Consider the following 25,949-nt stretch of genomic DNA (forward strand, 5'->3'; position numbering starts at 1 on the left):
TTGTGTGCGTGCAGTACACCATGCTGATTTCCCCCCCTTTTGCTTCTTTCTATTAAAGGAAAGAAACTGATAAAAGCAAATATCTGTTTGACTCAGAACACCTTAGACTTGTAGATAAAGCAGACTTTCCAGTCTCTCATTTCACATGTAAGTTTTAAAAGAGAGAATGTCTATGTGAGCATTATGGCTGTGCCAAGATATGAACATATGCATATGTTTCTTTGTAGAATATGCTGGCTGAATCAGTGTTTTGAAAGAAATATCTTTGCTATGTTTTTATTTCATGTGCACTTAAGCAGATACATAGAAAGATGGCTGATGGCTAGATGGTAAGAAAGGTTGAAGGATAAGTAGACAAATATTTTTTTAACCTAGTTAATTGGGAAAGAAAAAAATACCTCCCTTTTGATTATAACTAGTGTGTAAGTATGTGTGTATATATAAATCTGTTAAATAGTATTCTCTATAAAATACTTTTCAAATGTCCCAATTCATATAAATAATGAACAGTTTTATTCTTCAAAACAGACTTGTTTTGAAGGAAAGTTAGAATTGTTCAACAAAGTTCATTTCCTTCTTGATAGGAATCATCATTTCAATGCTAATTTCTTGAAGGAGACGTTTTCATATTTTCAGATGATAGCTCTTTCTAAGTCCCCGGTGTTTTTCCTTTGGTGATAGCTTGCAATTTATGGTTTCATAGCTATGAATCACCTATTTAAAAAATTCACTCCCTTCTCATCTAGTCTGGTTTATAGAATAGTCTCAAATAATTGACTAAATGTTGCTTTTATTGCCATTTTGAAAATTTTTTATCAAGAAAAAAATAAGTTTAAACAAAGACTGCTTTGTACTAGCAACTGTTTGCAAGACTGTAAAAGATATCACAAGATAATTTCTCTTCCAGACGCTGAACCCGAAATGGAATGAAGAATTTTATTTTAGAGTAAGTTTTTTTTTCATTTTTTGGTCATAATTGTTATTTCTCACTAGATTGATAGATCACAGTAGGTTCATCTGGAAGGAGAGCTATAACATTTTAAATGAGAAATGCCTTTTAAGATGAGAAATAGTTAGGTAACTCCTTAATACACCCCAGATTTGAAAAACAGCAGTAGTCCCAAAATCTAGCCTGTTAGATTTGGAAATGTGGGGGAGGAGGTAAAATAGACAAACTACCATATTTTATCTTTTCAACTCAAACTTTTCTTTTAAAAAAAGAAGATAAAATGCAGTTGAAAACAATATTTTAATTATTTCTATGTGGCAGATATGATAAATTGTTTTAAGAGAGTAAAACAGTAGAGGAAACATGATAATAAACTGAATCATTAATTATTTACCAATGATGGAGCTGGGGTGCAGCTCAGTGGTTGAATGCTTGCCTAGAACTTTTTTCAGGCCCCTGTTTGATCCCAACATAGCTGTTCACCTCATACACCCCCAAATAAAGATGACCAATTGTATTCTAGTTAAGAAGGAAAATTCTTTTTTGTACTTCAAATAATTAATGGGCATCAATGTGTATCATATAATATTGTATCTGGAATCTCAATACCATTGACTAAAGTAAAAAGTTTCTCAGCCTTTTATATCTAATCTTTTTTTTTTGGTGGGGGAGGGGGGTCCAGTCGTGGGGCCTGAAGTCTGGGCCTGGGCGCTGTCCCTCAGCTCTTCAGCTCAAGGCTAGTACTCTACCACTTGAGCCATAGCACCACTTCCGGCTTTTTTCTCTTTGCTTATGTGGTGCTGAGGAATCGAACCCAGGGCCTCAGGCATGCAAGGCAAGCGCTCTACCATTGAGCCACCTTCCCAGCCCTTATATCTAATCTTTTAGAGCAGTTGAATTCTCATCTGTGAGTTAGCCGAGATTTCTGCTTTGTGAGCCCTTGTGCTGGTTGCTGTTTTTTTGGAACCAAAAATTTTAAAATAGTAAACTGCCCAACTATTAATTGAAAAACAGAAGGTATTTTTTCCTCTTCAAAATGAAAATACTTAACTTGTCCTTTAGCTGTAATGTTAAAACACTGCTCGCCTCCTAAATATGTTCCAGATTCAATCTTCTGATTGCTGCAGAATCCTAAGAGCAATAGTGCCACAAAACCCAAGAACAATAGTGCCACAAAACCCACATATTGGTCCCCTCTTCCTTCCAGTTGAAATAATATTCTGGGCTCCAACCTTGGATGACTGTATCTTGCATCTGTTTTCTATTATGTTTAGAGCTGAAATATGGCACTGATATTTTAATACTTCGTAGATCCTGTGTTTAGCCTCTGCCAGATGTATTTTAAATTACTCTGTGAAGGACCAAAAAGCAATTCAGTACTGAGAGGTGGCCCTTTGTTAACTCTCAAATTCATCTTTCTTCTTTGGGGGAAATTCCAAATTATCTGCACTTCTTTTATTTGAACTGTATTTATGTGAGATTTCATATAGCCAAAACTTCTTTTGATGCATCTAAGCTGTAGATACATTTAATTTTTCCTTTTGTTGTTATGCTTTGAAGATCTTTGTTTTGGTGCCCTCCTTAAAACTTCATTGGGTACCGACGATGTGCCAGCTTCTGTTTCAGCCTGAGGATAGGCAGCCCTTGGCAGAGCTGATGAGTAAGCTGCAGACCTGTCCTCTCTCGGATGGCTCTGCCCCTAGCAGCCAGGAGCAGACCAAGGGACCAGGAGCAAAAGTTGAGATCTCTGGGCCTCATGGTCAAGTGTGATTTCATTTCATACTGTGTCAGGAAGCAGCCAAGACCTAGTGGCAGTAGGCTTGGGTCATGCCTCTGGCTTTAGCGATTGTAGGTTTTGTGACCTGGAAAATAGGACTGAAGGATTCTTAGTCTCCATAGGTTCCTTGTCTCTCACATGGGAGAGAGAAGTCTTTCCTCGGTATAGGTTTGTTCCCTGCTTTAGATTCCCATATAAATTTCACCTCTCGGGGCTGAGAAGGTGGCTCAGTGGTAGAGTGCTTGCTTTGCATGCATGAGGCCTTCGGTTCGATTCCTCAGCACCACATAAGATGATTGTTCTAAAACCCCATTTATATAAATAAAGAAGTATACATTAAAAAAAAATTTCACCTCTGGTACCATGTCTTGCCGGTTTGGTAGCTAGAAAATGCTATGAACCTGGATGATGATATGAGCCATTTGGGGGGAGGTTTTACTAAAAAGAAAGAAGCAAACAAATCAAAGCCTGTTACTCGGAAGTGGCGCTGTGGCTCAAGTGGTAGAGCACTAGCCTTGAGCCTTGAGCTGAGGGACAACACCCAGGCCCAGAGTTCAGGCCCCACGACCAATAAAACAAAAACAAAGCCTGTTACTCTGTCATTGGGCTAACATTGCTGGGAAAGGGGACATCGTTCTTGCTGGTTTTAATTGTTTACAGCTTAGGCCTGGGAGAACAGAAGGACAGACCTGCGTCCAGTCCTCATTGGCCAACACTGGCTGGGGCTTCTGGGAAAGCGGCTTCATTTGTAATTTTAACTCTTCATGTATGAAATCGGGATGATAGTTACATATTGTGGGGGCTGCTGTGATGATTAGATGAGATCATACAATGCTAACATTTAACAAGGAAAAGTACCCTCAAAATTATCTCATAGTGGCAAATGGCTGCGTTTTTAATGTTTTCATCATCACCATCATCATTATCATTATTAGACGTAACAGATTTCCTCAGTCTGAGTCTTTGTGAGGATAGAACCTTGGTGTCTAGACATGAAAAGAAATTAGGGACTCTCCTCTTCCCCCTCCATCAAGCAAGATAAAGGCCGTATCTTTTTCTGATATGCCTTCATATTAGGGATAGAATAATAACAAAATCAATCATAAAAGATTTTATTTATAGACATAGTTTCCAGAAAAGCAGGTTGGTTGTTTTTCAATTATACATTGACTTGGGTGCGTTATGTGAAGCCTGATTCTCTTCTTTCTGTCCCTTATTTCCTGCTTCAAATGGTTTCTATTCATTTTTGAAATATTATTCATATCCCTTCCAGGTAAACCCATCTAATCACAGGCTCTTGTTCGAAGTATTTGACGAAAACAGATTGGTGAGTGAGTTCTTGATTTTGAAACTTTGCTTGTTTTCTTAAATACTGGGTTTTTCAAACTTTGTGTTTTGATCACACAGACAACAGCCTATATGCCTGAAGTGAAAACTACTTTTCTTACAACAAAAGTGCAAAATCTTCACAAATAGTGTTAACAAAAAATTATTTGAACATATATGTGGTTTTAGCAGTTAATACTAATGAAAGTTACTCGTGATGCACTCAGCATGAATGTGTAGGTTCTTGTTTGAGAATACAGAACAGTAGACAACTTTGTAAGGAGGCCATGAGGCAGAGAAGGCAGCCTTATAAGGTTTTGGTTTTATGCCAGACTATCACACCGTTGTATTCAAAGCAACTCTCAGGTGATCCTCTCTGGGGAAACAAAAATCTAATTAACAGTTGATGGGGGGTAGAGGGACATCGTGGAGAATCCACACTTAGCAGGTACAATTAAGGAATATTTTAAAAGTGGTACACTCTCAAGAGAAATCTTTCAAAGTACTTTTAAAGAGACAAAAATAAGGGCCAGGTGTGTGTAATTCAGTGGCTGAGCACTTGCCTAGCAGGTAGGTGTGAGGTCCTGGATGGCAAACCTAGCCCCCTCCAAAACACAGACATCTCCAAAGAGATGCCTGGTTGTATATAACTGGCATAAACTCAAATTGAATATTGAGATTGATGTATAGAATGTATGCACAGAGTTGCTGATATCTATGCAAGGACTCGAAGATTTATTCACTGTAGAGAAGAAATTTTAGAATTAAATGTGGCTTAAAGTATTTTGTTTGCTTAGATAAAACCCCAGAGTCAAGTGTTCCAATGATGCCAACAACATAATAATATATGTCTTTAAAATACCCTCAGAAGTGATATTAAAACTCAGTGTAAGCTGGACACCAGTGGCTCATGCCTGTAATTCTAGCTACTTGGAGGCTGAAATCTGAGGTTCTCAGTTCCAAGCCAGCCTGGGCAGGAAAGTCTGTGAAACTCTCCAATTAACTACCAGAAAACCAGATGTGGCGCTGTGGTTCCAGATGGTAGAGCGCTAGCCTTGAGTGGCAAAAGGTCAAGAACAGTGCCCAGGCCCTGAGTTCAAGCCCTACAACTGACCCCCCCCCAAAAAAAAAAACCCAAACTAAACCAAAACGAAAACCCAAACCCAGTACAGTCAGTTACACTCAAATTTACTTCCCTGATAACCTGCATTGATTGGTTAAAAGGGATGTTCTTGCAAGCCCCTCTTTCTGCAGAATTCAATTGAAACTCCAGGGTTGTTTGTTCATGATTTATTTTTTAAATAGCCTGAGGTTAACAAAATATATCATGATATATCTGCAGGAGGCATCTTAAACTATGTTATGGAACTCCCTGACCTTAGAAATCAGAGAACCCTGGTCTACAGTTTTTACATAATTAAAGATCCACACAGGGTCCAACCCCTGTCCCTTCAACTCTGCTCAGAGCTGAACTAGGCAGAACTTTTCATCCTTATTAAAAATTCAAGAATGTATTCCATCTGGTATGCTTGCCATTATTTACCAACACATAACACTTCCAGATTCTGACATACTTATCTCAGGATCTATCTTATTATAAATATGAGATCTTGTTGGCTTTGTACTCAGTTGGACACTTTTGTACCTTAGGGATGATGATTATTACCATCTCCAAGTAACAAATTCACTTTTGTTATTTGTGTGAAGTTGCCCCTCGAGCTCATCCAACAGGAACAGCATGAACTGCAGTGAATGTACCATAGTAGTAACTGCCTGCAGATCCCAGGCTCCATAGATAACCCTGACTATATGTACTGAGCAAGATGGAATTTTGGGGAAAAGTGCCTCTTGTTTGATACTTTTGATTTCACCATTTAATTTTCTTCTAGTAAGACAATCACTGTTTTCAAAGTTTCCCCTTTCCATGTTCTAAAATAATGATTGCAGTGGGATCTGTCCTTGGAAACTACAAAGGACTTTGAATGCAAAGCTCTTAAGAAATCCTCTGTGAATGCAAAGTTTACCTGAACGGTGTTTTATAATATTAACACTTAGCTTTGCTCCAGGCAAAATCCACAGTGTCTCTGCTATGTAGAGAATGCTGCTGCTGGTAGCTTTTTTCTTTGTTGGCTATTAATCCAGCAAGAACAGCACGTGACTGTAGTACAGCTTGGACATTCTAGCATTTAAACAAACCAGCTTCCATGTCTCTCGTAGAGGTCATTTTTGGCATTGAAAACTCAAGCTTCTAGAAACCAGGTTTGGATGTCTGTAAACACAAGGTTAATTTTCTATGCCCTCCACTCTGAAGCTGTTGATGTGCAGATTTTAAAATAAGCGTTTATCATTCTTTGCAGCTTGATATTTCCCCTCCCCCCACTGAAAAAAAATCTCTGTTGAATAACTGTTTCTGGATCATAGAAAATCATAATTCTAAAACAATTTCCAAGTCTAAAACAATTTCCAAGTGAGCTACAAATTGATGACAGGTTTTTGAATGTGCACTTGTATATATTAGGTTCTTTTTTGACTTTTGCAAACCTAGCAAGATTCCACACGTTTGCGTCCCAACTATGGAAATATTGCTGACTTCTTACTGGATAGCTCCAGGCAGCATTTCTTCTGTTAAATTACTACAGAAACCGCATTCATAATCCTCCAGTTTTCCTTCCTTTTGGGGGGGGTGGGGGGGTGAAGGGGAGAGGTATTGGTGGTGTTCTTTTTCTCCAACCTGGCATGTATGAGAGAATATTTTTTTCTAGCTGAGTTCCTTTTCTCTGGTACTTCTGTGTCTTGACGGTCATATCATATGTGAGATGCACCCCCTCCCCCTTTTTAATGAAAAATGTTTATAGTACCCAGAGGTGGACCAGACACAACTGGCCCTGTGGTATGCCGTACCCTGCCTCCCCCCCTTTGCGCCTCCTCCTAGCTATTTTGTTACTGGGAGATCATGGTCTAATTATTTCCCATTAAAAGGACACTCATTCGGTGGGGTGTGTAATCGTATTTATAGTACGTTTTATGAGTTTGCATTCCGTCATGGTAGTGTAGTAATATCATAAATAACAAACAACATCTGACACTTGGGAAAGTTTTTTTTTTTCTTTTTCTTTTTCTCCCTCCTCCTAGTCCTAGTTTGGCTTGTCAGTGTTGGGAGGTGAGGTGCAGCCGTGTTTGGCTTGTCAGTGTTGGGGGATGAGGTGCAGCCGTGTTTGGCTTGTCAGTTTGGGGGTGAGGTGCAGCCAGTGTTTGGCTTGTCAGTTTGGGGGTGAGATGCAGCCATGGTATGCTGGGTGTTTATTAATCCGGGGTCCCTGGCACCACCCTGGGTGTGGAGTTGGGAAGGGAAGAGTGTCCCGGTGCGGGTGATGCGGTGCGATCCGCAGCAGTGTGGCTGAAGTGAGCTCGGGGCTCCCTGCTGGGCCGCCTCTGCTGACCGGACGGCAGCAGCTGCGGAGGGGCTGTTTCAGGCTGTGGCTGTTTAAAAAAAAAGAGCGAGCAAGCGGGCGAGAGCGAGGGGGGCAGAGCGGCGTCGGGCGCGGGCATTGGAGGGGGAGCGCGCGGTCATGTGGTTCTGGCCATCCTACCCTCTGTCACAGTGCAGACCAGAGCTTTTTGCTCTTATCCAATCATGCCTGGAATGCCGCTGCCACTTGGGCTATTTCTGCTATCTGTCGCTCTTGGTCGCAGTGCTAACGGTTTGGCAGATGGGACGCTTTTTCTTGGAGTTGGTGTCTTTGGGTTCTGACTTCTGGCAGTGCCGGGCTCCTTGTTGCCGCCGGCCCTCTCTCCCCTCCCGGCCCCCCTGGTCACCATGGCCCATCGGCTTCGGTTTCATTTTGGCTCTGGTCGTAGCAACACAGCCCCCGAGTCAGAGATCCTAGACCAGGAGAGAGAAGACGACTTTTCCATGGCATTCCACACCCTCCCGCGGAGGAGCGGCCCGCACCCCTGCGCGCAGCCCGCAGGGGGGGAGGACGGCGGGGGGCTGCAAGAAGGGGTGGGCGCGCTCAAGCGCAGCTCGTCCATGTTCATCCCGCAGCTCCTGGCGGGGGTGGACGCGCGCCCCACCCGCAGCTCCTCCGTGCAGATCTCCCTGCAGCGCAAGGCCGCCGACGGTGCCACCGAGGGGTGCGGGCCACCCGAGGGCCCCGGCGGCGACCGGCCCCCCAGTGCGGCGTCCGACCTCGGGGACAAGGCCTCCGCCGCCGCCATCGCCAGGGCCTCGGCTCCCAGGGGCTCCAAGGAGCCCCCCCCGAGGGACACCCCCGGGAGCCCCCCTCCCGGGCCGCTGCAGGATCCGAGGCCCCAGGTCAACGGCACGTGCGGACCCCGCGTGCGGTGGCCCGGGCCCGCCGATGACCCATCCAGCACCGCGCCTCCAGCGCCGACGTGCGCCAGGTGCGCCTGCTGCCCTTCGGCCCCGACGGCCCGGCCACCCCCGAGCCCCGGCGCTGGTCCCTGCAGCACGTTCCAGACGCTTCCGGAAGCTCCGGGAAGCGATGCTTTGTCTTCCAGTTGCAGCAGCCCCATCCAGGTGCTCCGGGACTGGGTGGTGACTTCAATTTTGGCTTCACGGGCACCAAGGGGGACAGGTTGGTGAGGTATCCCCGCATTCGTCTGGAGAGGAGTACTTCGTACCCCACCCAGCCCCGGGGGGGCCGGGGGAGCCCCACCGAAGAGCGAGGCGCCCCAGAGGCGCTGTCCCGGGCCGGCAGGATGGTCCCGGAGATCCGCAGGACGAACTCCGGGGAGAGGACCTCGCAGGGCGGCCAAGGATGCATGTTTAAGATCAGGCAAGATCAAAACGCAGGGCAGCAGCATTTTCGCATTCTTGTGACCCGGGGACCCGAAGAAGCCCCCCCGAGTCCCCAAGAGGAGAAGAGGCCAGGTCCCCCGGGGGCCCGGGCCGGGGTAAGTGTGCGCATGCGCCCCTCGGAAGCCAGCTTGCCACTCCTTAAAGCTTATTCTGCAGCGGAACTGTAAGAACTCCGTCCTCTCCGCGCAGTTTCCCTGTTTTGGGGGCCAGTGGAACCCGGGCCACGTTCTGCCTCAGTGAGCTCTGCTCCAGTGTTTTGGTGGAGATCCACGAAACGTGTTTCCCTGTTCGGAAAATACCTTTTCTCTAGGTCCTCAACATCAAAGAGTTCTAACTTGGAAATCCAAAGCCAAGCAACACACACACACACACACACACACACACACACACACACACACCTTTCTTTTTTTTTCTGAATTTAAGAATTTGACATGTTTATTACTTAACATCAGTCTGCCAACAAAAGAAACCATTGCCCCAAATTTGAATGTTGGGACATGCACTTTGAAACTGTTTGCAAGCATAGCTTGTGACAGATTTTCTCTTTACAAAAAAGCAAAAAGCAAAACAAAACAAAGAAACACCCATCAGTTTTATTTGATGAAAGTGAGAGGCTATTGCAAAGGACTTGAGTTTTAGTCTCTTAGTAAGCAAGCGTAGGTAAGATCTGGCCTTGTTTGCTGGAGCTTCATTAGTCCTTATTATATTCTGTATGTCTTTGACTTTTTTTTTTTCTTTTGGTCCCACTAGGTAGTACTATATAAGAGTAGCGTCACTTTTATGGCAGTAAGGGATGTGTTGGTGAAGCAGATTGGCTTTAGGGACCAAGGTTAGGCAAGGCTGGGATGGGGATTCACGAATGATCAGATAACTGGGAGTCTTGCAACCTAACACTGCAGGCTTGAGTGTCTAAGACAAGGATGCTGTATATAGAATAGTCAGTGCCCGACTCCAGCTGTGGAAGTAGACGCAGCCAGGAAAGAGAGTGTGGCTTTACTGGGGCAGGGTTCTTGCTCACCACCTTTCAGTGAAATGGAGTAAAGAAAGACAGCTGCTGACTATCAGATTGGTGATGACACCACAGTTTTCATGGTTTTGAAGTTGAAAAGTTTGGTTTGTTAAGTTTCTTCTTCTCTATTGTAATCACTAGGCATTGAGTGTTTTCTCAGAGAACAGATTCCTTATACTTGGCATTGCATATCTCCCCCGCCCCTGCCCAAAGACATGTGATTACAAGTTTTAGGATGTAGTTGTGAAATGCCTGTGAGACTTAAAGATAATTCACTTTTGAATTATCTTTTCAGACCAGAAGTAGTTTGGAGATTGAAGCAAACTTTATCCATGCTTTCTCATTGGTTTCCACCCTCGTGAAGGTGAATCATGTGCCAAATGCAAATAGATTTTCTTCCTTCCTCTCTTTCCACATGCCCTTTCTATTATAATCCAACACTTTTTTTTTTATTAGAAAGTGGCTGGGTGCTTTACTTTGGTCTGAGCCCATACCATTTATTATACAATGCCATATAATTTACAATATAATACTATACATTTACTATACATTATGAAGGCTTTTACCAAGCAGCACAGTTCCACAATGAGCTTGCCCCGCCCCCACTACACAAAGATTGGGGTGGGAGGGACAAAAACCCATTTTCTAGAGTTTGGATAAGTGCTCAGTTGCATTAGTGCACTTCAGATGTCAAGGCCAAAGACATTTGAATTAAATTCTCATTTGGTCTAGGATTTCTCATGAAATTTAAAAAGTAAACAGACTATACTATAATGTGTGTATCTTCTAAGTGTGATCTAGCTTACAAGGTTAATGTGACGGAGAAAGGTTTCTAGAAATTCAGAAATAGAGAATAAGAGGTAGGACATAGGCAACGTTCAGATGTATGTGTCTGTTTTTTACACATGTACATAAATTAGTAGGTAGTTAGTAAGATGGTTTTCTTTCAAGCAAAAGCTCTTTTCCTTCAAAACAAAAACAGTCTTGGTCCCCTGACAAAACCATCTGCTCTATCCAGCAACTTTGTGTGTGTCTCATATGGACCAGTGGTGTTAAGTGGAGGTAGCAGCTGCCTCAGCCTTATTTATCTTGAAGGAAAACATTTACTGGGGCGTCTGCAGTCCGGCTGCCACCATCTTTTTTTTTTTTTCGTTTCAAATATCTGCTGCTTTGGTTGGAATATCATTTCATTATTAAGTTTACATGAAAAGCTAAGATTGAGTACAGTCTGGGTTTTGGCTGACATAGAAAAACTTTTCATTTGGGAATATCTCTTAGGATTCCTTGTACAAATGTGCTCGATTTCATAAGCTATGCCTCAGATCCTACTATAGGGTTCAGTAAGTAGCTGGGTACTTTTATCTGCCTAAGTCTCTCAAATACCCAGTCATGACCAAATCGAAAATAGGACATGACTGCAAAAAATGTTAACCAGCTAAGTTCTTAGAAAAAATACAGGGATAATAGGTTCCTACCAGGTCAACCATCATCAGTAAAGCAGCATTAATTTTAAAGTTTTCAGTTACAGTTAGCAAAGTGATTTCCGAGGTCTTAGAATAATCTGTCCGGTCTAAATCATAAGTAGTAGTCATTTAATAAATTAATTTATTGCCTTAGCTTATATTTGGGGTGCTATCTGGTTTGCTTATCTAACTGTGTTAGAGTTCTTCCAAAGATGTTGCGTCAACGTTTACTGAAGCACATGTGCTCCCCTTTGGATACTGTTTTGTGCATAGTAACTGCTAAATTCTGCATTTTACAAGCCAGAGGAGCCAACTTTCGAATCCCATTAATGTTATTAAGTGTTTAAGGCCTACTGTGTATATAACATTACACTAGTTCCTTGGAAAGGGTCAGGGACCATCTCAATTTCTTGCTGACACAAGAGTTTGTAACGTAAACAGAGGGAGGAGGACCCATGGGACAGAAGCAGGAATTCTCACACCTCTTCCCCACACTAAGAGGAAGGGAATGTCTTTCTTTCCTTCCAGCCCTGGCTCTCTGAACTTTTCTGTGTCCTCTCTTAGCAGATCCTAAACAGAAATAGCTCCTCAGTCTTGTGAATAAAAATTCATTCTGTTCAACAAAGGAATAACCAGATCCAATTTTTTACAATTGGAAAACATTTCAGTTTGAACCTTGTAGAGAAGATGCTTTTATTATACAGAAAATATTTTATACTAATATTAGTTGGTGTATTTAAAAAATGTATTTAAAGGTGATGTACAGAGGGATTACAGTTACATAAGTCAGGTAATGAGAACGTTTCTTTTTGAACAGTGTCACCCCTTATTTTCTCCCAGTTTTTCCCCATCCGACCCCCTCCCCCACAAATTATATAGTTCATTTTCAACATAGTGTCTAGTGAGTATCACTGCTGAATTAGTTCACCCTTTGTACCACCATTCTGTGCTTCCCCTTCCCCTCTCCAAAACAGGTAAACTTACATAGCAATACAAAAGACACAGAAATCAAAAACAGCGGCAAAGGAGGTGAAAAAAGCCAAATAACAAAAAAACCTCTGTTTCCATTTCTTGGAGTTCATTTTGATAAACATCATTTTACATGATCATATGTATATAAATATTGATCCTTTGTGATCCTCTCCTAAGAATATCTTCCTTGGGTCTCACTGTGAATGTTTAGGAGTCCTGTTTAATTTGTCATGTCCAAGTGTAATTTTTTTTCTTTTACCATCCATTGTGTCTACTTGTAGATTTATAAGAACATTCTAATACTACAAATGGGGGAAACCATGCACCTGTGTTTCTTTGGGTCTGGCTTACTTGGCTTAATATACTTTTCTCCAAATCCTTCCATTTCCTTACGAATGATACAGTATCATTCTTTCTGATGAAAGTGCAGAATTTCATTGTGTGTGTGTGTGTGTGTGTGTGTGTGTGTGTGTGTGTGTGTGTGTATTACATTTTCTTTATCTGTTCATCCACTGAAGGACATTTGAGTTGATTCCTTATCTTGGCTATGGTAAACAGTACTATAATGAACATGGTTGTGCTGGTAGCTTTAATGTGACCTTGTTTGTGGTCAATTAGATAAATGCCCAGGAGTGGGATTGCTGGGTCATAGGGAAGCTCTATGTTTAGTCTTTTGAGGAACCTCCAGACTGCTTTCCAGAGTGGTTGAACAGGTTTACGTTCCTACCAACAGTGTAGTAGCATTCCCTTTTGGCCACATCCGGGCCAGCATCAGTTATTGTTTGCTTGATAATGGCCATTCTAACTGGTGTGAGGTAGAATCTCAATGTTATTTTGATTTGCATTTCTTTTATGACTAGAGATGTTGAACATTTCTTCATGTGTCTTTTAGCAATTCTTATTTCTTCTTCTGAAAAAACTCTTTAAGTCTTTAGCCTATTTATTAACTAGGTTGTTGTTTCTTTGAGAGTATGTTTGGAGGGGGTTAATTTTTTTTTAGTGCTATTTTAGATATAAGGCTCATATCTAAAAAAATCGTGTCCTTGTATCAGTTGCTTTTTGGTTGGATTTTATAAACTTTTCCCCCTCCCAGATCTTTTCTTCTTGTGGTCATATATACAAATAATCTTATATTTATATGACTGCAACTTTCCACTCTTTCCCAGGGATGTTTTAAAAAGGCTAATGTTAATTTGTGTTTGTCAACTCAATCACCAGGACCCTGTGTTAACATTTCACAATTTGAAGAATACTTTTGTATATTTTGCTTGGAATGTGTGACTCTCCTGTTGTGCAGGAATTGTTCTAACTTGGTTTTTACAGCTAGCTGTGAACTGTTCCCAATGGAGAGGTGTGATACGGTCATTAGGTAGCATTTTGTATATATCATGGTATGCCATAATGTATCATAGATATGATAGACTATACATCTTTACCTACTACCTACCTACTTTTATCTTTGCACAATTAAGAAGAATGCGTTAAGCCAAACGGTAGCTTTAATACATCTTGTGGTGTGAAGTGTTTTGCTGGGTTTATCAATAATTCTGTTCGGTAACTTCCTTATGGAAGGAAGAGCCAGGCTGGGCAGGTTACTTACTAGCTCTGGGCTCTGAAGGAGTTAAGACTCTTTTAAGCCTACTCTCCCGTCATTAGAAATACATACACTATGTAGCTTCTTAGGTCACTAGTTAGGAGTAAATAAGGCAGTTCTGAGGGAGCTGCTTATCGATGAGCTAAGTGTATGAGTCAGGCTAACTGGGAACAGTTAGAATCTGGGCAGCCTGGCATTAAACACACGGATCACATGTGTTGTGTCTCCTCAGGAAAATGCCAGCTCTGATGGCCTTTTTGCTGTTATCTAGTCTTTCCTGAGGGTCTGTCCCTAACACCACCCTGAGATGATACAGGTTTTGGAAAGAATTGGGAGCTCATGCCTATAATCCTAGCTACTCAGGAAGCTATGATTTGAGGATTGTGGTTTGAAGCCTGCCATGAGAGGAAAGTCTGTGAGACTCTTAACTACCCCAAAGCTGGAAGTAGAGCTATGGCTCTCAAGTGAGAAAACATCAGCCTTGAGCAAAAAATGCAAAGAAAGAGTGCAAGGCTCTTGAGTTCAAGCTCCAGTACCAGCACCGAAAGGAAGAAAGAAAGAAAGAGAGAAAGGGATCTACTTACAGTTTTATCTACTTGTACAATTTGAAACAATTGAGCAGATTTTTAAGTAAAAAAATACTTATAACTGTATATGAATATTGCCAAGAAATAGTAACTGAAATCTCTAAATATCTTTTCTTAATTACACTACCAACACATTTACAAGGAGAGAAAATTAATGAATGTAATCTGAAATTGTCGATTGAGTATGTAGTTATCAAAACACCCAGATTTCCTCTGCAAATTTCAGAGATTGGGAATCCCGTTGCAAAATGCACTGGTGATGATGATTCAGAAGTTTGTCACCTTTTCTGCAATCTCCTAATTCCTTTAATTCACTCCAGAAGCATACTAGCTCAGGACCTGCCCAAGAGAGAGCATCAAAACAGAGCATCTGCCATCTAGATGGAATATTTTAAAGGTCTAAAATAGTGGAGTGTAGAAAATATTAATGGAAGTAGGCATTACAAATGTTGAGTCCCTGGACCACTGGGGACTAATTACAAGCTAGATGTCCATCTCAGGGGCATCGTGTTCTCATTGGAGTATTTTCTCCCTGTCTCTGTCTGTTTTTCAGCAGTGAATTACTTGGGCAAATTCAACTAGAGAAGAGGATAGATTTAGAAAAAAAAAAAAAAGTAAGACAGGTGTTCTGATGTGAGTGGGCCTGCTGCTGCCCCGATGGTTTTGTGCTGTGCCCTAAATTCTGGGTGTGTCTCCAAGGCATCACCCAGTCTCAACAGGAAGTTCATTTTCAGGATGGAGAAGAGTGAATTTCAAGAAGCTTGCATTTTATGTCTATAGATCACTTTGCAACCATACCATGTTCTGATATTTGTGAGTAAGTGCTTAGTAACCAGACAGGTCAGTAGATGAAAGTATAAATTTGAAAGGAGACCAGCTTTCCTCTGTGTGTGAGTATGCCTCTGTGTGTGTGTGTCTGTCTGTCTGTCTGTCTGACACTGTCTGCCTATCACTACTGGGATTCCTCAAGGAATACTAATTAAAATCTCTAAGTACCTTTTCTTAGTTGTACTGCCAAGACATTTGCAATGGTGGGGAAGGAGCACAAAAATTAATTGTTGCAATTGAAATTGTCAGCTGAGTGTGTCATTATCAAAATGTCCAGATTTGCACGACTACCTGACCCATACCTCCATTTCAGGCTTTTTGTTGGCTAATTGGAGATAGAAGTCTCAAGGTCTTTTCTGCCTGAGCTAGCTTCAGATGGTCATCCTCAGATCTCTGCCTCTTTAGGAGCTAGGATTATAAGCATGAGCCGCAGGCACGAGCTAGTACTGTTTTCCTGCATTTGAACATTATCCCTAAACTTTAGAATTCAGATACTTAGTATCAGTTCCTGACTGCTTCTCCTTGCTCCCTATATTTTTAAACTATTCATTTGTTTTACTAGTACATAGTATGCTGTGTACTCATTTATCCAAATGGATGAAGTTCTGCCAGATAACAAGAAACTAGAATTTTCTCTGGCAGATCTATATTTCTCAAGTTCCTGAAGTTCACAGAGCCCATTTTTATAGGTAGCAATGAGTCAAGTAGCTTTTTTTCCCACACACCATAGAGGGGACCCACCTGCTCTCACCTGAGCCATCATTCACTATCTGTGGCTAGCCATGAGCAGTCATGTCCTTCCTGAGAAACTTACTCAGCATCCCTCTTTCCAGTGGATAATGGAGAACTGTAGACCTTCAAAACTGTATGTGATGACCCACATATGTCATACTTCCTTGAGTTTTTCGTGGGGCGGGGAGGTATGTGTGTGTGTGGGAGAGAGAAAGAGAGAGAGAGAAAGGAGAAAGAAAGAGATGAGAAAGAGAGATTTGGTTCAGATTTTTACTATTGTGTTAAATGGAAATGTTGAGACGGAACAGAAGTACTGACCTGTTCGTATTAAACTCTACCCCAAAACCAAGCACTTTTTCAGATGAAGGTATTTTTAGGCTAGGAGTTACAGTGTAGTGCTTGCATATCTCTTGACTTTCTTAAAGAATCAGCATCATGTGAGTACAATAAACTAGTCCAAAGCTCTGGGATTCTTCTGTCTTTGATATTATCCTCTTCATGTATTAGAATGACTTTAGCATAGTATTTCTTCCCTATTATTGTGTTTTTGTGTTTGTTTTTATGTTTGCGGTTTTTCTTTTTTGATCCTAGAGTTTAAACTCAGGGCTTGCATTAGCTCATCTGGCATTCTACTTGTTTAAATACTGTTCTCATTAAATATTTTTATTGTTATTATAAAGGTCATATACAGAGGAGTTAGTTACATAAGTCAGGTTAATGAGTACATTTCTTTTTAGAAAGGGTCACCCCTTCCTTACCTCTTTCCCACCTGTCCCCACCACCACAAGTTGTATACTGTAGTTCATTTTCAACATAGAATCTACTGAGTAAGCCACATCTCCAACCTGACCTTTTTTTGGTTGGTCGGTTGTGGAGCCTGAACTCTGGCTGCTGTCTCTCAGCTCTTCCATTTGAGCTACAGCACCACTTCTGGCTTTTTCTGCTTATGTGGTGCTGAGGAATTGAACCCAGGGCCTCATGCATGCTAGGGAAGCACTCTACCACTGAGCCACCTTCCCAGCCCTCCCTTCCAACCCCCCACCCCCTGGCCCACTCTTGGGGCTTGAACTTAGGACCTGGGAGCTGTCTCTGAGCAATTTTTGTCCAAGGCTAGTGCTCTACCACTTTGAGCCACAGTTCTACCTCAGGGGGACTTTTCTGCCTGGGCTGGTTTCAGACCTCAAGCCTCAGAACTGAGCCTCCTGAGTAGCTAGTATTACTGACATGAGCCGCAGGTGCCCGGCTTCAACCTGACTTTTTGCTGGCTAGATAAGTGATGGAGCCTTGTGAATTTTTTTTGCTTAAGGTTAGATTTGAACTGTGATCCAAAAAACAGTAAGCATTTTAACTTGGTTTCAATTTTTGATTTAACCGCTTACTAGAAACCGTGGGCCAAAGGTCAGTACACAGGGGCCAACGCCTGTCCACCCTCTCAGGTGGACTTCTTCAGCTGGGGGTGCCTTTTCATGCTATGGTATTTTTTTTCTCCAGGTAATGTGCACGAGGATTATTTTTTGGTTTTTGTTTCATAGAGTTCACCGAGCCGAGATGCTTTAGAACTTATTATAAGACTTGTTGCTTTCATTTAAAATACAAAGAAACTAAGGCATTAACCTTGACAATGGTAGAAAAATAGTCATTTTATGTGTGGAATAATTGTTTTTTAATAACTGCAGTGTGCCTAGCACTTCCCCTCTTAATGGTGGAAATAGAACATTTGGTGAGCCAGGCTTGTGAGTTTGCAGATTCGCAGAGAGAAGAGAGGGCGGGAGGGAGGGGCTGTGAGGCCAACTCAGCAAAAGCTTTTATGTACTATACTCTCTAGAGTAGACAGTGAGCGAGTGCTTGCACCAGCCCTAGCAGGCACAGGAAGAATGTCGTAATGACATGATCAAAGCTAGGGTGTGAGGGATGATCAGATTTATCTTAGTGGACCAGTGCGAAAACGTTGATGAGGACTGATGTTGTGGCTGTATTTGTTCACCCCAAATTGCCTTGGGGTCTTTTTGGTGCTGTTACTAAGACTTAAACTCAGGGTCATACACTTATGCTCAGCTTTTCCCACTCATGGCTTGAGTCTTGCCACCAGTCCAGTTATGTGCTGGTTAATTAGAGATGAAGTCTCACAGACTATTCTGTCTGATCCTTCTGAGATCCTCCTGATCTCAGCCTCCTGAGTAGCTAGGACTACAGGTGTGAGCCACTACTACCCACATCAGGTCATATTGGAATTAGAAATGTCACTGAAGAATATTGGGATATATTTAACCGTAGGAACTGTCCCCCTTTCTTTCATCCAGCAGGGAGTTGGGTGACTTTTTTCCTTACTGGCCAGTGGCCTCAATGTTATTCCCTGCCTACTTGTCTGGCTGAGCTGGGCAGTGGGAGTGTCCACAGTGCAGTTCCGACACTGAATGGTGGCCTCAGAGAACTGGACAGTCATCTGACAGTTGCCATTGTCCCAACACTGTGTGGTAGGAGCATAATTTACACAGTGATGAGCAGGCTTTCTTTATGTAGTTGATTTCATATTAACTTAGGTATTGATGCAATAGAAAATGGATCCCAAAGAACTAAAGAAACATACCCAAGTATCTCTTATTGCTTACAATGATATTATGTACCAAAATGTTAATTTATACTCTACATTATGATATGCGGAATGTGATCTTAATTATAAACCACACATATGTTTAAATATTACATGAATTTAGCTTTAACCAAAAAAAAAGCCCACACATATCTCCATTCAAATAAACCATATTCAGTTCTATGTAGATAGAGTCACTAGGAAAATTCATATTATTGGTTGGATCTACAACCGAAACTAAACAAAATTCAAGATACATAATTTCCTGTAAAATATTCCACTTCATAAGATAAGAAGCAGTTAAAATTGAGTATCAGATATGTGGATGATGATGATAAATTCCTAACCTTGGTAACAGGAAAGGAAACACACAGAAAAGTTGGACCATAGTCAGCCACATAAAAATATTCAATTTCTGAGCCATGGAAGAAATTTTAAAAAAACAGAGGGAAACAACAGATGTGTTTCTTAATGATTAATACAAGTTTCTCATATTGTGTATCTTTTCAATATCTATAATCCTATGCACATATTTTTGCTATTAAATTCCTATCAGTGTAGTGAAAGTTCTAGTAAATACTAGAAAAATACTGAGCTTCCCAGCTCACAACTCTGCAACCTTGTGATGTAAACCACAGAAGAATGAATAGAGATTAATGATGAAGGCAGAAAGGCCTGGCCCCAGCTCCCAACACTTTGCAGCTTTCACCTTATGAAAATGGCAAATAACTATAACACATACCGAAAATTTGAAGTTGAAACTAGTATACTGAAATAGCTGGTAGCGGTATGAATGTGACTTTACAGTCATTTTTACACATTGAAGTAGTTTAAACCATTCTTGCAGTTTGACATATTGGAATTAATTGACCGGAAGTTTTAAAAGGAATCCTTTAAGGGAGTTCTGTTTTTCTGCAGTTGGTTTGTCTTGTGGAACTGGAGTTTGAATCCAGGACCTCATGAGTGCTGAACCAAGAGCTTTACCATTGCCAAGTGCTGTGGCTCACACCTGCAGTTCTAGCTACTCAGAAGGCTAAGATCTGAGGATATCATGGTTCAGATCCAGGCTGGGCAGACAAATCAGTAAGACTCAAATCTCTATTTAACCCATAAAAAGCTGGAACTGGAGGCATGGCTCAAGTGGTAGAATGCTGTCCTTTGGTAAAAAAGCAAAACAAGTGTGGGAGGCCTTGAGTTTAAGTCCCAGTAATGGCATAGATGCTCACGAGCACAGGTACATACAAAAGAGTATTAGCTACTAATAAAATAGGTTTCTTTGGTGGGACGGGGTTTGGGGGGGGGCAGCAATATCTATGTCTAAGACCATTTTTAGCGGTTCAGGGTCTGAAGTCAGGAGCTGTTGAGCCATGCCCCTGACTTTTGCTTTACTTACTTACGCATTTTGCCTACGGCTAGCTTCAGACTGTGATCCTCTGCCTTCTGTGTTGCTGGGATTATAAATGTGTGCCTGGGCTGGCTGGCATTGAATTGTAGTCCTTATGATCTTTGCTTCCATTGTAGCTGGAGTATAGAAATAAGCCACTAACCTAACTCTGGATAAATGCCTTTTTAATCGTTTCCTTAATCTATGTGAAATTTTTACTTTAGCCGATACATGTGTAGAATGGGCCAGCTTGTAGTTTTCTGAGTCACTACATATACTTATGAAAACACTAGTTTTCATAAGAATATGCTTCCTGAAGTTAATGTAATTATATATCTCAGTCGTCTCTGTAGGTATCCATTGCCTGTGTTCAGAATACTACTGAACCTGGAGTTTCATTCACAAAAGCAATTGTCTGTCTTTCCTATTTCTAAATCAGTACCTTAAACCTAATTGAGATGAAGGGCTGGTAGGATCCTTGAGGGTCCGTGCTGACATCACCCAGAGAAACAGAACTGAGACAATTCCCAGGGACTTGAGACTTTGGGCTCTGGGAGAAATCACTGAGAAAGTGGCTTGCTGTCTCTTGGCAGAGCGATGTTCGGCAGTCCACATCCATCTGAAACATTTGTTTGAAGGATACCTGGAGTTTGGCAGCTGTCTCTAGATTCTTTTCCTGTGTTTCGCATGTGTGGAAGGTAGACACTGTGGTGCCTTCACAGAGCCTGTGCGAGCAGGCTGCTCTGCTGGGGGAGGCCCAGTAGGTGCTGATCCCAGGACTGTGACGCCAAGGGGGGCCCTGGAAAAGATCTTTAACTTCCCAGAAGCCAGAGGTAGGTAAGACCAAGGAACAAGAGACAGATGAAAAAGAAAATCAAGCGTGGTTTGCACTCTCTGGACAAATGCTTCAAACTTGGGGAACGCGTTTAGTCTGTTTTAATCAAGTACTAATAAAGAATGCTTTTGGAAGCTTGGTGTATTGTATGTCAGTGAATGGTAGAGAATTCTAGAACCATCCTGTCCCCCGCTCACCTTTGGATTGACGAATGGCCCTAATCTGAAGCGCTCAGGCCACGGTGGAACATCTGCACCTAATGTCTGTGTCGTGGCAGGGGAACGGAGAACATCTGGGTGGTGCTAAGTGTTGGTCGCCATTTCAGCGCCTTTGTCTTGGCAGTGTCTTTTGGATGCCAGGGCGAAGGAGACGGTCATGTTATTCTGACTCATGCCATCATAATATTTGTTTAAACCATTCCCAAACCCTCCCTGTTTTGCACTGATGGAACTTCTTTGCTGCTTGAATGAATGGCTAGCCCTCCCCAGGTGAGCCTCCCAGAGACAGATGACAGCTCGGTGCCTGGACGGCATTGCTAGTAGGTAAGGGAGTAAACGCAGCTCCTGCTGCACGCCCCATACACAGTAGTAAACAAAGCAGAACAAGGAAAGCACATGAGCAGAAATCCTGTGGCAAAATGTGTGTGGAAGAAGATGTGGAGGGTCACCCCGGGTGGCGGGTTGAGGGTAGCTGGGGCAGCTAGGGAAAGCCTTCTTGGGACACTGGCCAGTGCGCCTGGCGCCTCCTTGGGAGGAGATACTTCCAGAGGGATGAGCCAAGTACCACGGTCGTTAGTGCCCAGGTGTGCCTAGAGATGGGTGGAGCCTTAAGGATGCGCACGTGGTGGTTCTGGGCACACAGGGATGGAGTGTGGAGCCTGTGGAGGTTGCTCAATCATGAGGTATACATAAGAGATGGGAAGCCATGGGAAGGAATCAAGCAGAGAAGGGATGGCCCACACTGAGGAGGCCGATGGGAGCTGAGGCCACCATTTAAGGCCCAAAGCCCCGTCCCTGGCCTGTGTTGACCCTCCTCCCCTCCTCCCAGTGCTCCTGTTGATCCGCCGGGATACCAAGGCTGGTCATTGGGGCTCTCAGCAGGTCAGCCCACCTTCTTCGCTTTTTATTTTTGTGTTGTGGTGCTTCACAAAATGGAAGGCTTTTCACAAAGCTCCTCTGGGGAATATTATTTCAAGATGCTTCCTGCTGCCCGGGGCTCATCACGATGTGGGTGGTATACTTTTTGCAGTTTTGCACCACAGTCAAATTCTGATTTGCAGATTGCATTTATTATAGGCATATTGTCCATTGATGAATAATGTGTAGGCTACAGAGCAGATCCATAGCTTTGGAAATAACTCATTTATCCTACAGGCTTCATCCCCAGGAGAGGCCCTTAAGAAGCATTTTCTTCTAGTTTTTTCCTTCCTTCCTTCTTTCCTTCCTTCTTTCCTTCCTTCTTTCCTTCCTTCCTTCCTTCCTTCCTTCCTTCCTTCCTTCCTTCCTTCCTTCCTTCCTTCCTTCCTTCCTTTCTCTCTCTCTGTTCCTTCCTTCCTTCCTTCCTTTCTCTCTCTCTGTCTCCCTCCCCCCTTTTCTCTCTCTCTCTCTCTCTCTCTCTCTCTTTTTTGCTGGTCCTGGGGCTTGAACTCAGGGCCTGGGCATTGTCCCTGAGCCTCCTTGTGCTCAAGGTGAGCACTCTACCACTTGATCCACAGTGCCACTTCTGGCTTTTTTCTGAGTAGTTTATTAGAGATAAGAGTCTCATGGACTTTCCTGCATGGGTTGGCTTCAAATCATGATCCCTGGATCTCAGCCTCCTGAGTAGCTAGGATTACAGGCATGAGCCACTGGGGCCCAGCAAGAAGCATTTCCTAGAAGCAAGATTATTGCATGTTTTCCTCAGTTTCTGGGCCATCACTTCTGCCCTCTGGATGGGTTGTGCATTTCCCTGAGGATGGGCAGAGCCACACAATCTCAGCTGTGGCTAGAGCAGGAGAGGATGTTTTAAGTGGCTCCTAAGGTAGACAGTCTCCTTGGTTTCACCTCCTGAACATTTTTGTTACAATGTGGATTTAAACAAAGGGAAACAATAGACATCGTGCTTTGGAGGGAAGTCCTGTGGGCTTCATAAAGTGGCCTCAGTCAGCTTTTCCTGGATCCATGTTGTTTGTAAAATTGAGGCTTGTGCAAAGGCAGAACACACTTTGAGCTCATTTCTTCCCTGCTTATAGACAGAGTTGAGTATGGGGAGGCTCAGAGCCTCCTCCCTTACCAACCAGAACTCTGCAGGTCAGGGGACTGCCACCCACAGAGAAACTTGGCTGGACATTGTTTTTCCTTCTGCACAGGTCTCTCATTTTATGAATATGTTGCAATCTTCTACCCATGGCCAGGTGACATCCATTGGAATGCTGGTGTGTGTTGCCAAGCAAAACAGATGCAGGAAGATTTGCCCAAGTGGGGAAAGATAGCAGCGGGGGTGGAGTGGGTAGGGTGTTTTTGGAACGTGGGAGGTGGCAGTAGTGCACAGTATTTATGGAATGGAGATCTAAGGTTTAAAATGTCATTGTTGAAGACCTGCAGAATAGATTTCTCAGGGCAGGCAAATGTTTCCTGCCTTATTAAATGGCTGTCATTCTCTACTTTGCATGAAGAATGCTGTTTAAATTATTCAAAAAGCAGAAAGAATCTTTGGCCCCATGCAAACCCCATGCACACACACTCTGTGTGTGTGTGTGTGTGTGTGTGTGTGTATACAAGGAATTGAACTCGGGTCCTGGGTGCTGTCTCTCAGCCTTTTTCACTCAAAGCTGGTTTTCTCCTACTGGAGCCATAGCTCTACCTCTGGCTTTTTGCTTCTTGGAGAAATAAGAATCTCATAGCTGGCTTTAAATATTGATCCACATATGTTAGCCTCTTGTGTAGCTAGCATTATAGGCATGAGCCAACACACTGCCTATCTTGTTATTCTTGCTTGGCTTCTTTGCTAAATGTTGGTGCTTTATCACTTGAGCCATACACCTCTACTTCTGGCTTCTTGCTGGCTCATTGGAGATAAGAGTCTGATTTGTCTGCTCAGGCTGGCTTCACACCACAATCCCCAGGTCTCAGCCTCCTAAGTATCTAGGGTTACAGGCATGAGTCACCAGTTCCCAACTTACACCTTTGTTTTATCATAATTATTGATATCCCACCAACTTATAGGTGAACTCTTAATGGAATAAAATCTGCAAAGGATAATGTACAGACTGAATAAAAATAATTTTACTCAGCTTGATGAACTAGCACAATGAAAGGGGCTCATGGCCAGGAAGGAGTTTAATAGCTATTAAGGAGGATGTGGCCTGGTATTTAATGGTAGCCCAGGGATTTTAGGGCACAGCCAGACCTGAAGATGACCAGTGAGGAAGTTGACACCACTGATAACTTAAGTGGCATTTGGTTAGTAATCACCATTGCTGTGAATACTGATTATGGATAGCTCTGGCTAGAGGTAGAGGATATGCTTTTGAGGCTCAATGTTCCACAAAGCCAATTTCCATTCTAATGAGTCTGGGTAATACCTATGCATTAAAAAGCAGTTGCTTGTTTCAGGTGGATATTTGCGAAGTCTATAAAGAAGAGCTTATCTCCCCAAATAGCTTAGCAATGGAAGAACTGGTTTTCTCCTCCGTTTCCAGCTGTAAAAGTCAGTGAAGTGGGATTTTGATCCCAGCCAGGGCAAGACCGGTTTGGCCTGTTAGCCCTTGTGTGCAGATAACCTCCTTTCTCAGGCACTAAAATACCTTCCTGCTGTAAATATTAGCTGAGCACATTTTTGTGGCTTTTTGAAAAAAAATTCCACTTCTTGAAAGAGGTAGCCAGTTGTCAGATCTTCGTGAATTTCAGAGAGGGGCAATAAGGGATTTCTTCTTAAACATTTTAGAAAAAAATATGGAAAAGGAAGCTGATCGTATTGGTCCTATGGGTCAGCAAGCAAACACTGTGTTCGCTTGTTTCAAAGACTCCCAGGAAGGTGGCATCACAGCTTGGGCCATAGGTGGCCTGATGCCCAAACCACTCTGCTTCCTGCTTTCCAGAGTTTAAGTCTAGCTGAATCTGAGCCTTCTGGAGTTTTCTACAAGGGAAATGTCTAGGGACAGCTTGCTTTCAGACTGGGCGATAATTCATATACCCTCCACTTGTTCTCTTCCGTGGCTTCCTAAGTCCAACTTTTTGTGTATCCTAACAGTTTCTGAGCTTGCTGTCAAACTCACAGCCATGATTAGCACATGACCAGACATGAATTAGTGTGTCTATTAACAGTGCCGGGGGGCTGTACAAATGGTATTCTTCATTTCTGTTTTATATCAGTGACCACTTCTCAGGGCACTTGGTGTGGGAGCTGGCCTTTCTAGTTATTGAAGCCGTCAACATTGTTTATAAAGAAAGAATATTTAGGCCAGGAGTCCAATCTCAGTAGTTACCTGTTTGAATACAGCACATGATGGTGTGGATGTGCTTTGTCTTTCCTTCCTATATCTCTTTGCTTATTTCACTTGTTTGTTCTCTTGTAGCATTGTTAGAATCACATAAGTTATTGGGAGATTTGAATATAAGAATCCAATGGAGCAATTTATACCAGCTGTTTAGCATAAAGCTTGGTACATATTAGTACTTAGTAAATATTAGCTGATTTTGTTGTCTTTGCTCCCCTAGAAAGAAAAGGTGGGAATTCTTCATAAGTGTTTAGGGATTGGATATGTGACAAGCCTGTGTGTTTTCTATCAGAAAACACCTTTCTAGTTTAGAATTTTGTTTCATTGGTACTGGATTGTACCATCCTTCCAGGGTTAGGGGGTTTTCTTCTCTACTGTTATGGAAGAACTATGAAAAGAATCAATAAAAAAAACATTCTGGAAAAAGATTTTATGACTCACTTGTCTACCAAGCGTCAGCAACTTTTAGTTTTATGACTTTTAAGTTAAAGGTCCTTGAAGGCTTTGGTGGTTTGTTCTCTCCTTTTAAAACCCAGAAGAAAAAAAGACCACAGCAAGATCCCCTCAGTAATGGCTACTTTTCCTGTGAATACATTTCACAAAA

At 42.5% G+C, this 25,949-nt stretch overlaps 1 protein-coding gene across 5 annotated transcripts in view; it reads left to right on the plus strand.

Annotated features, from left to right (window-relative positions):
• The window catches only part of Nedd4l (neural precursor cell expressed, developmentally down-regulated 4-like, E3 ubiquitin protein ligase), a 299,659-nt gene that overhangs the window by 164,782 nt on the left and 108,928 nt on the right, over positions 1–25,949 (plus strand). For all 5 annotated transcript variants that reach the window (XM_013018975.1, XM_013018974.1, XM_013018977.1 and 2 more), the window contains 2 exons: positions 908–946; positions 4,000–4,053. In XM_013018975.1, the coding sequence (XP_012874429.1) occupies positions 908–946; positions 4,000–4,053 (93 nt within the window). The remainder of the gene's footprint in view (positions 1–907; positions 947–3,999; positions 4,054–25,949) is intronic.

The sequence above is a fragment of the Dipodomys ordii genome, unplaced genomic scaffold, assembly GCF_000151885.1.
Source record: "Dipodomys ordii isolate 6190 unplaced genomic scaffold, Dord_2.0 Scaffold43, whole genome shotgun sequence".
Classification (NCBI taxonomy): Eukaryota; Metazoa; Chordata; class Mammalia; order Rodentia; family Heteromyidae; genus Dipodomys; species Dipodomys ordii.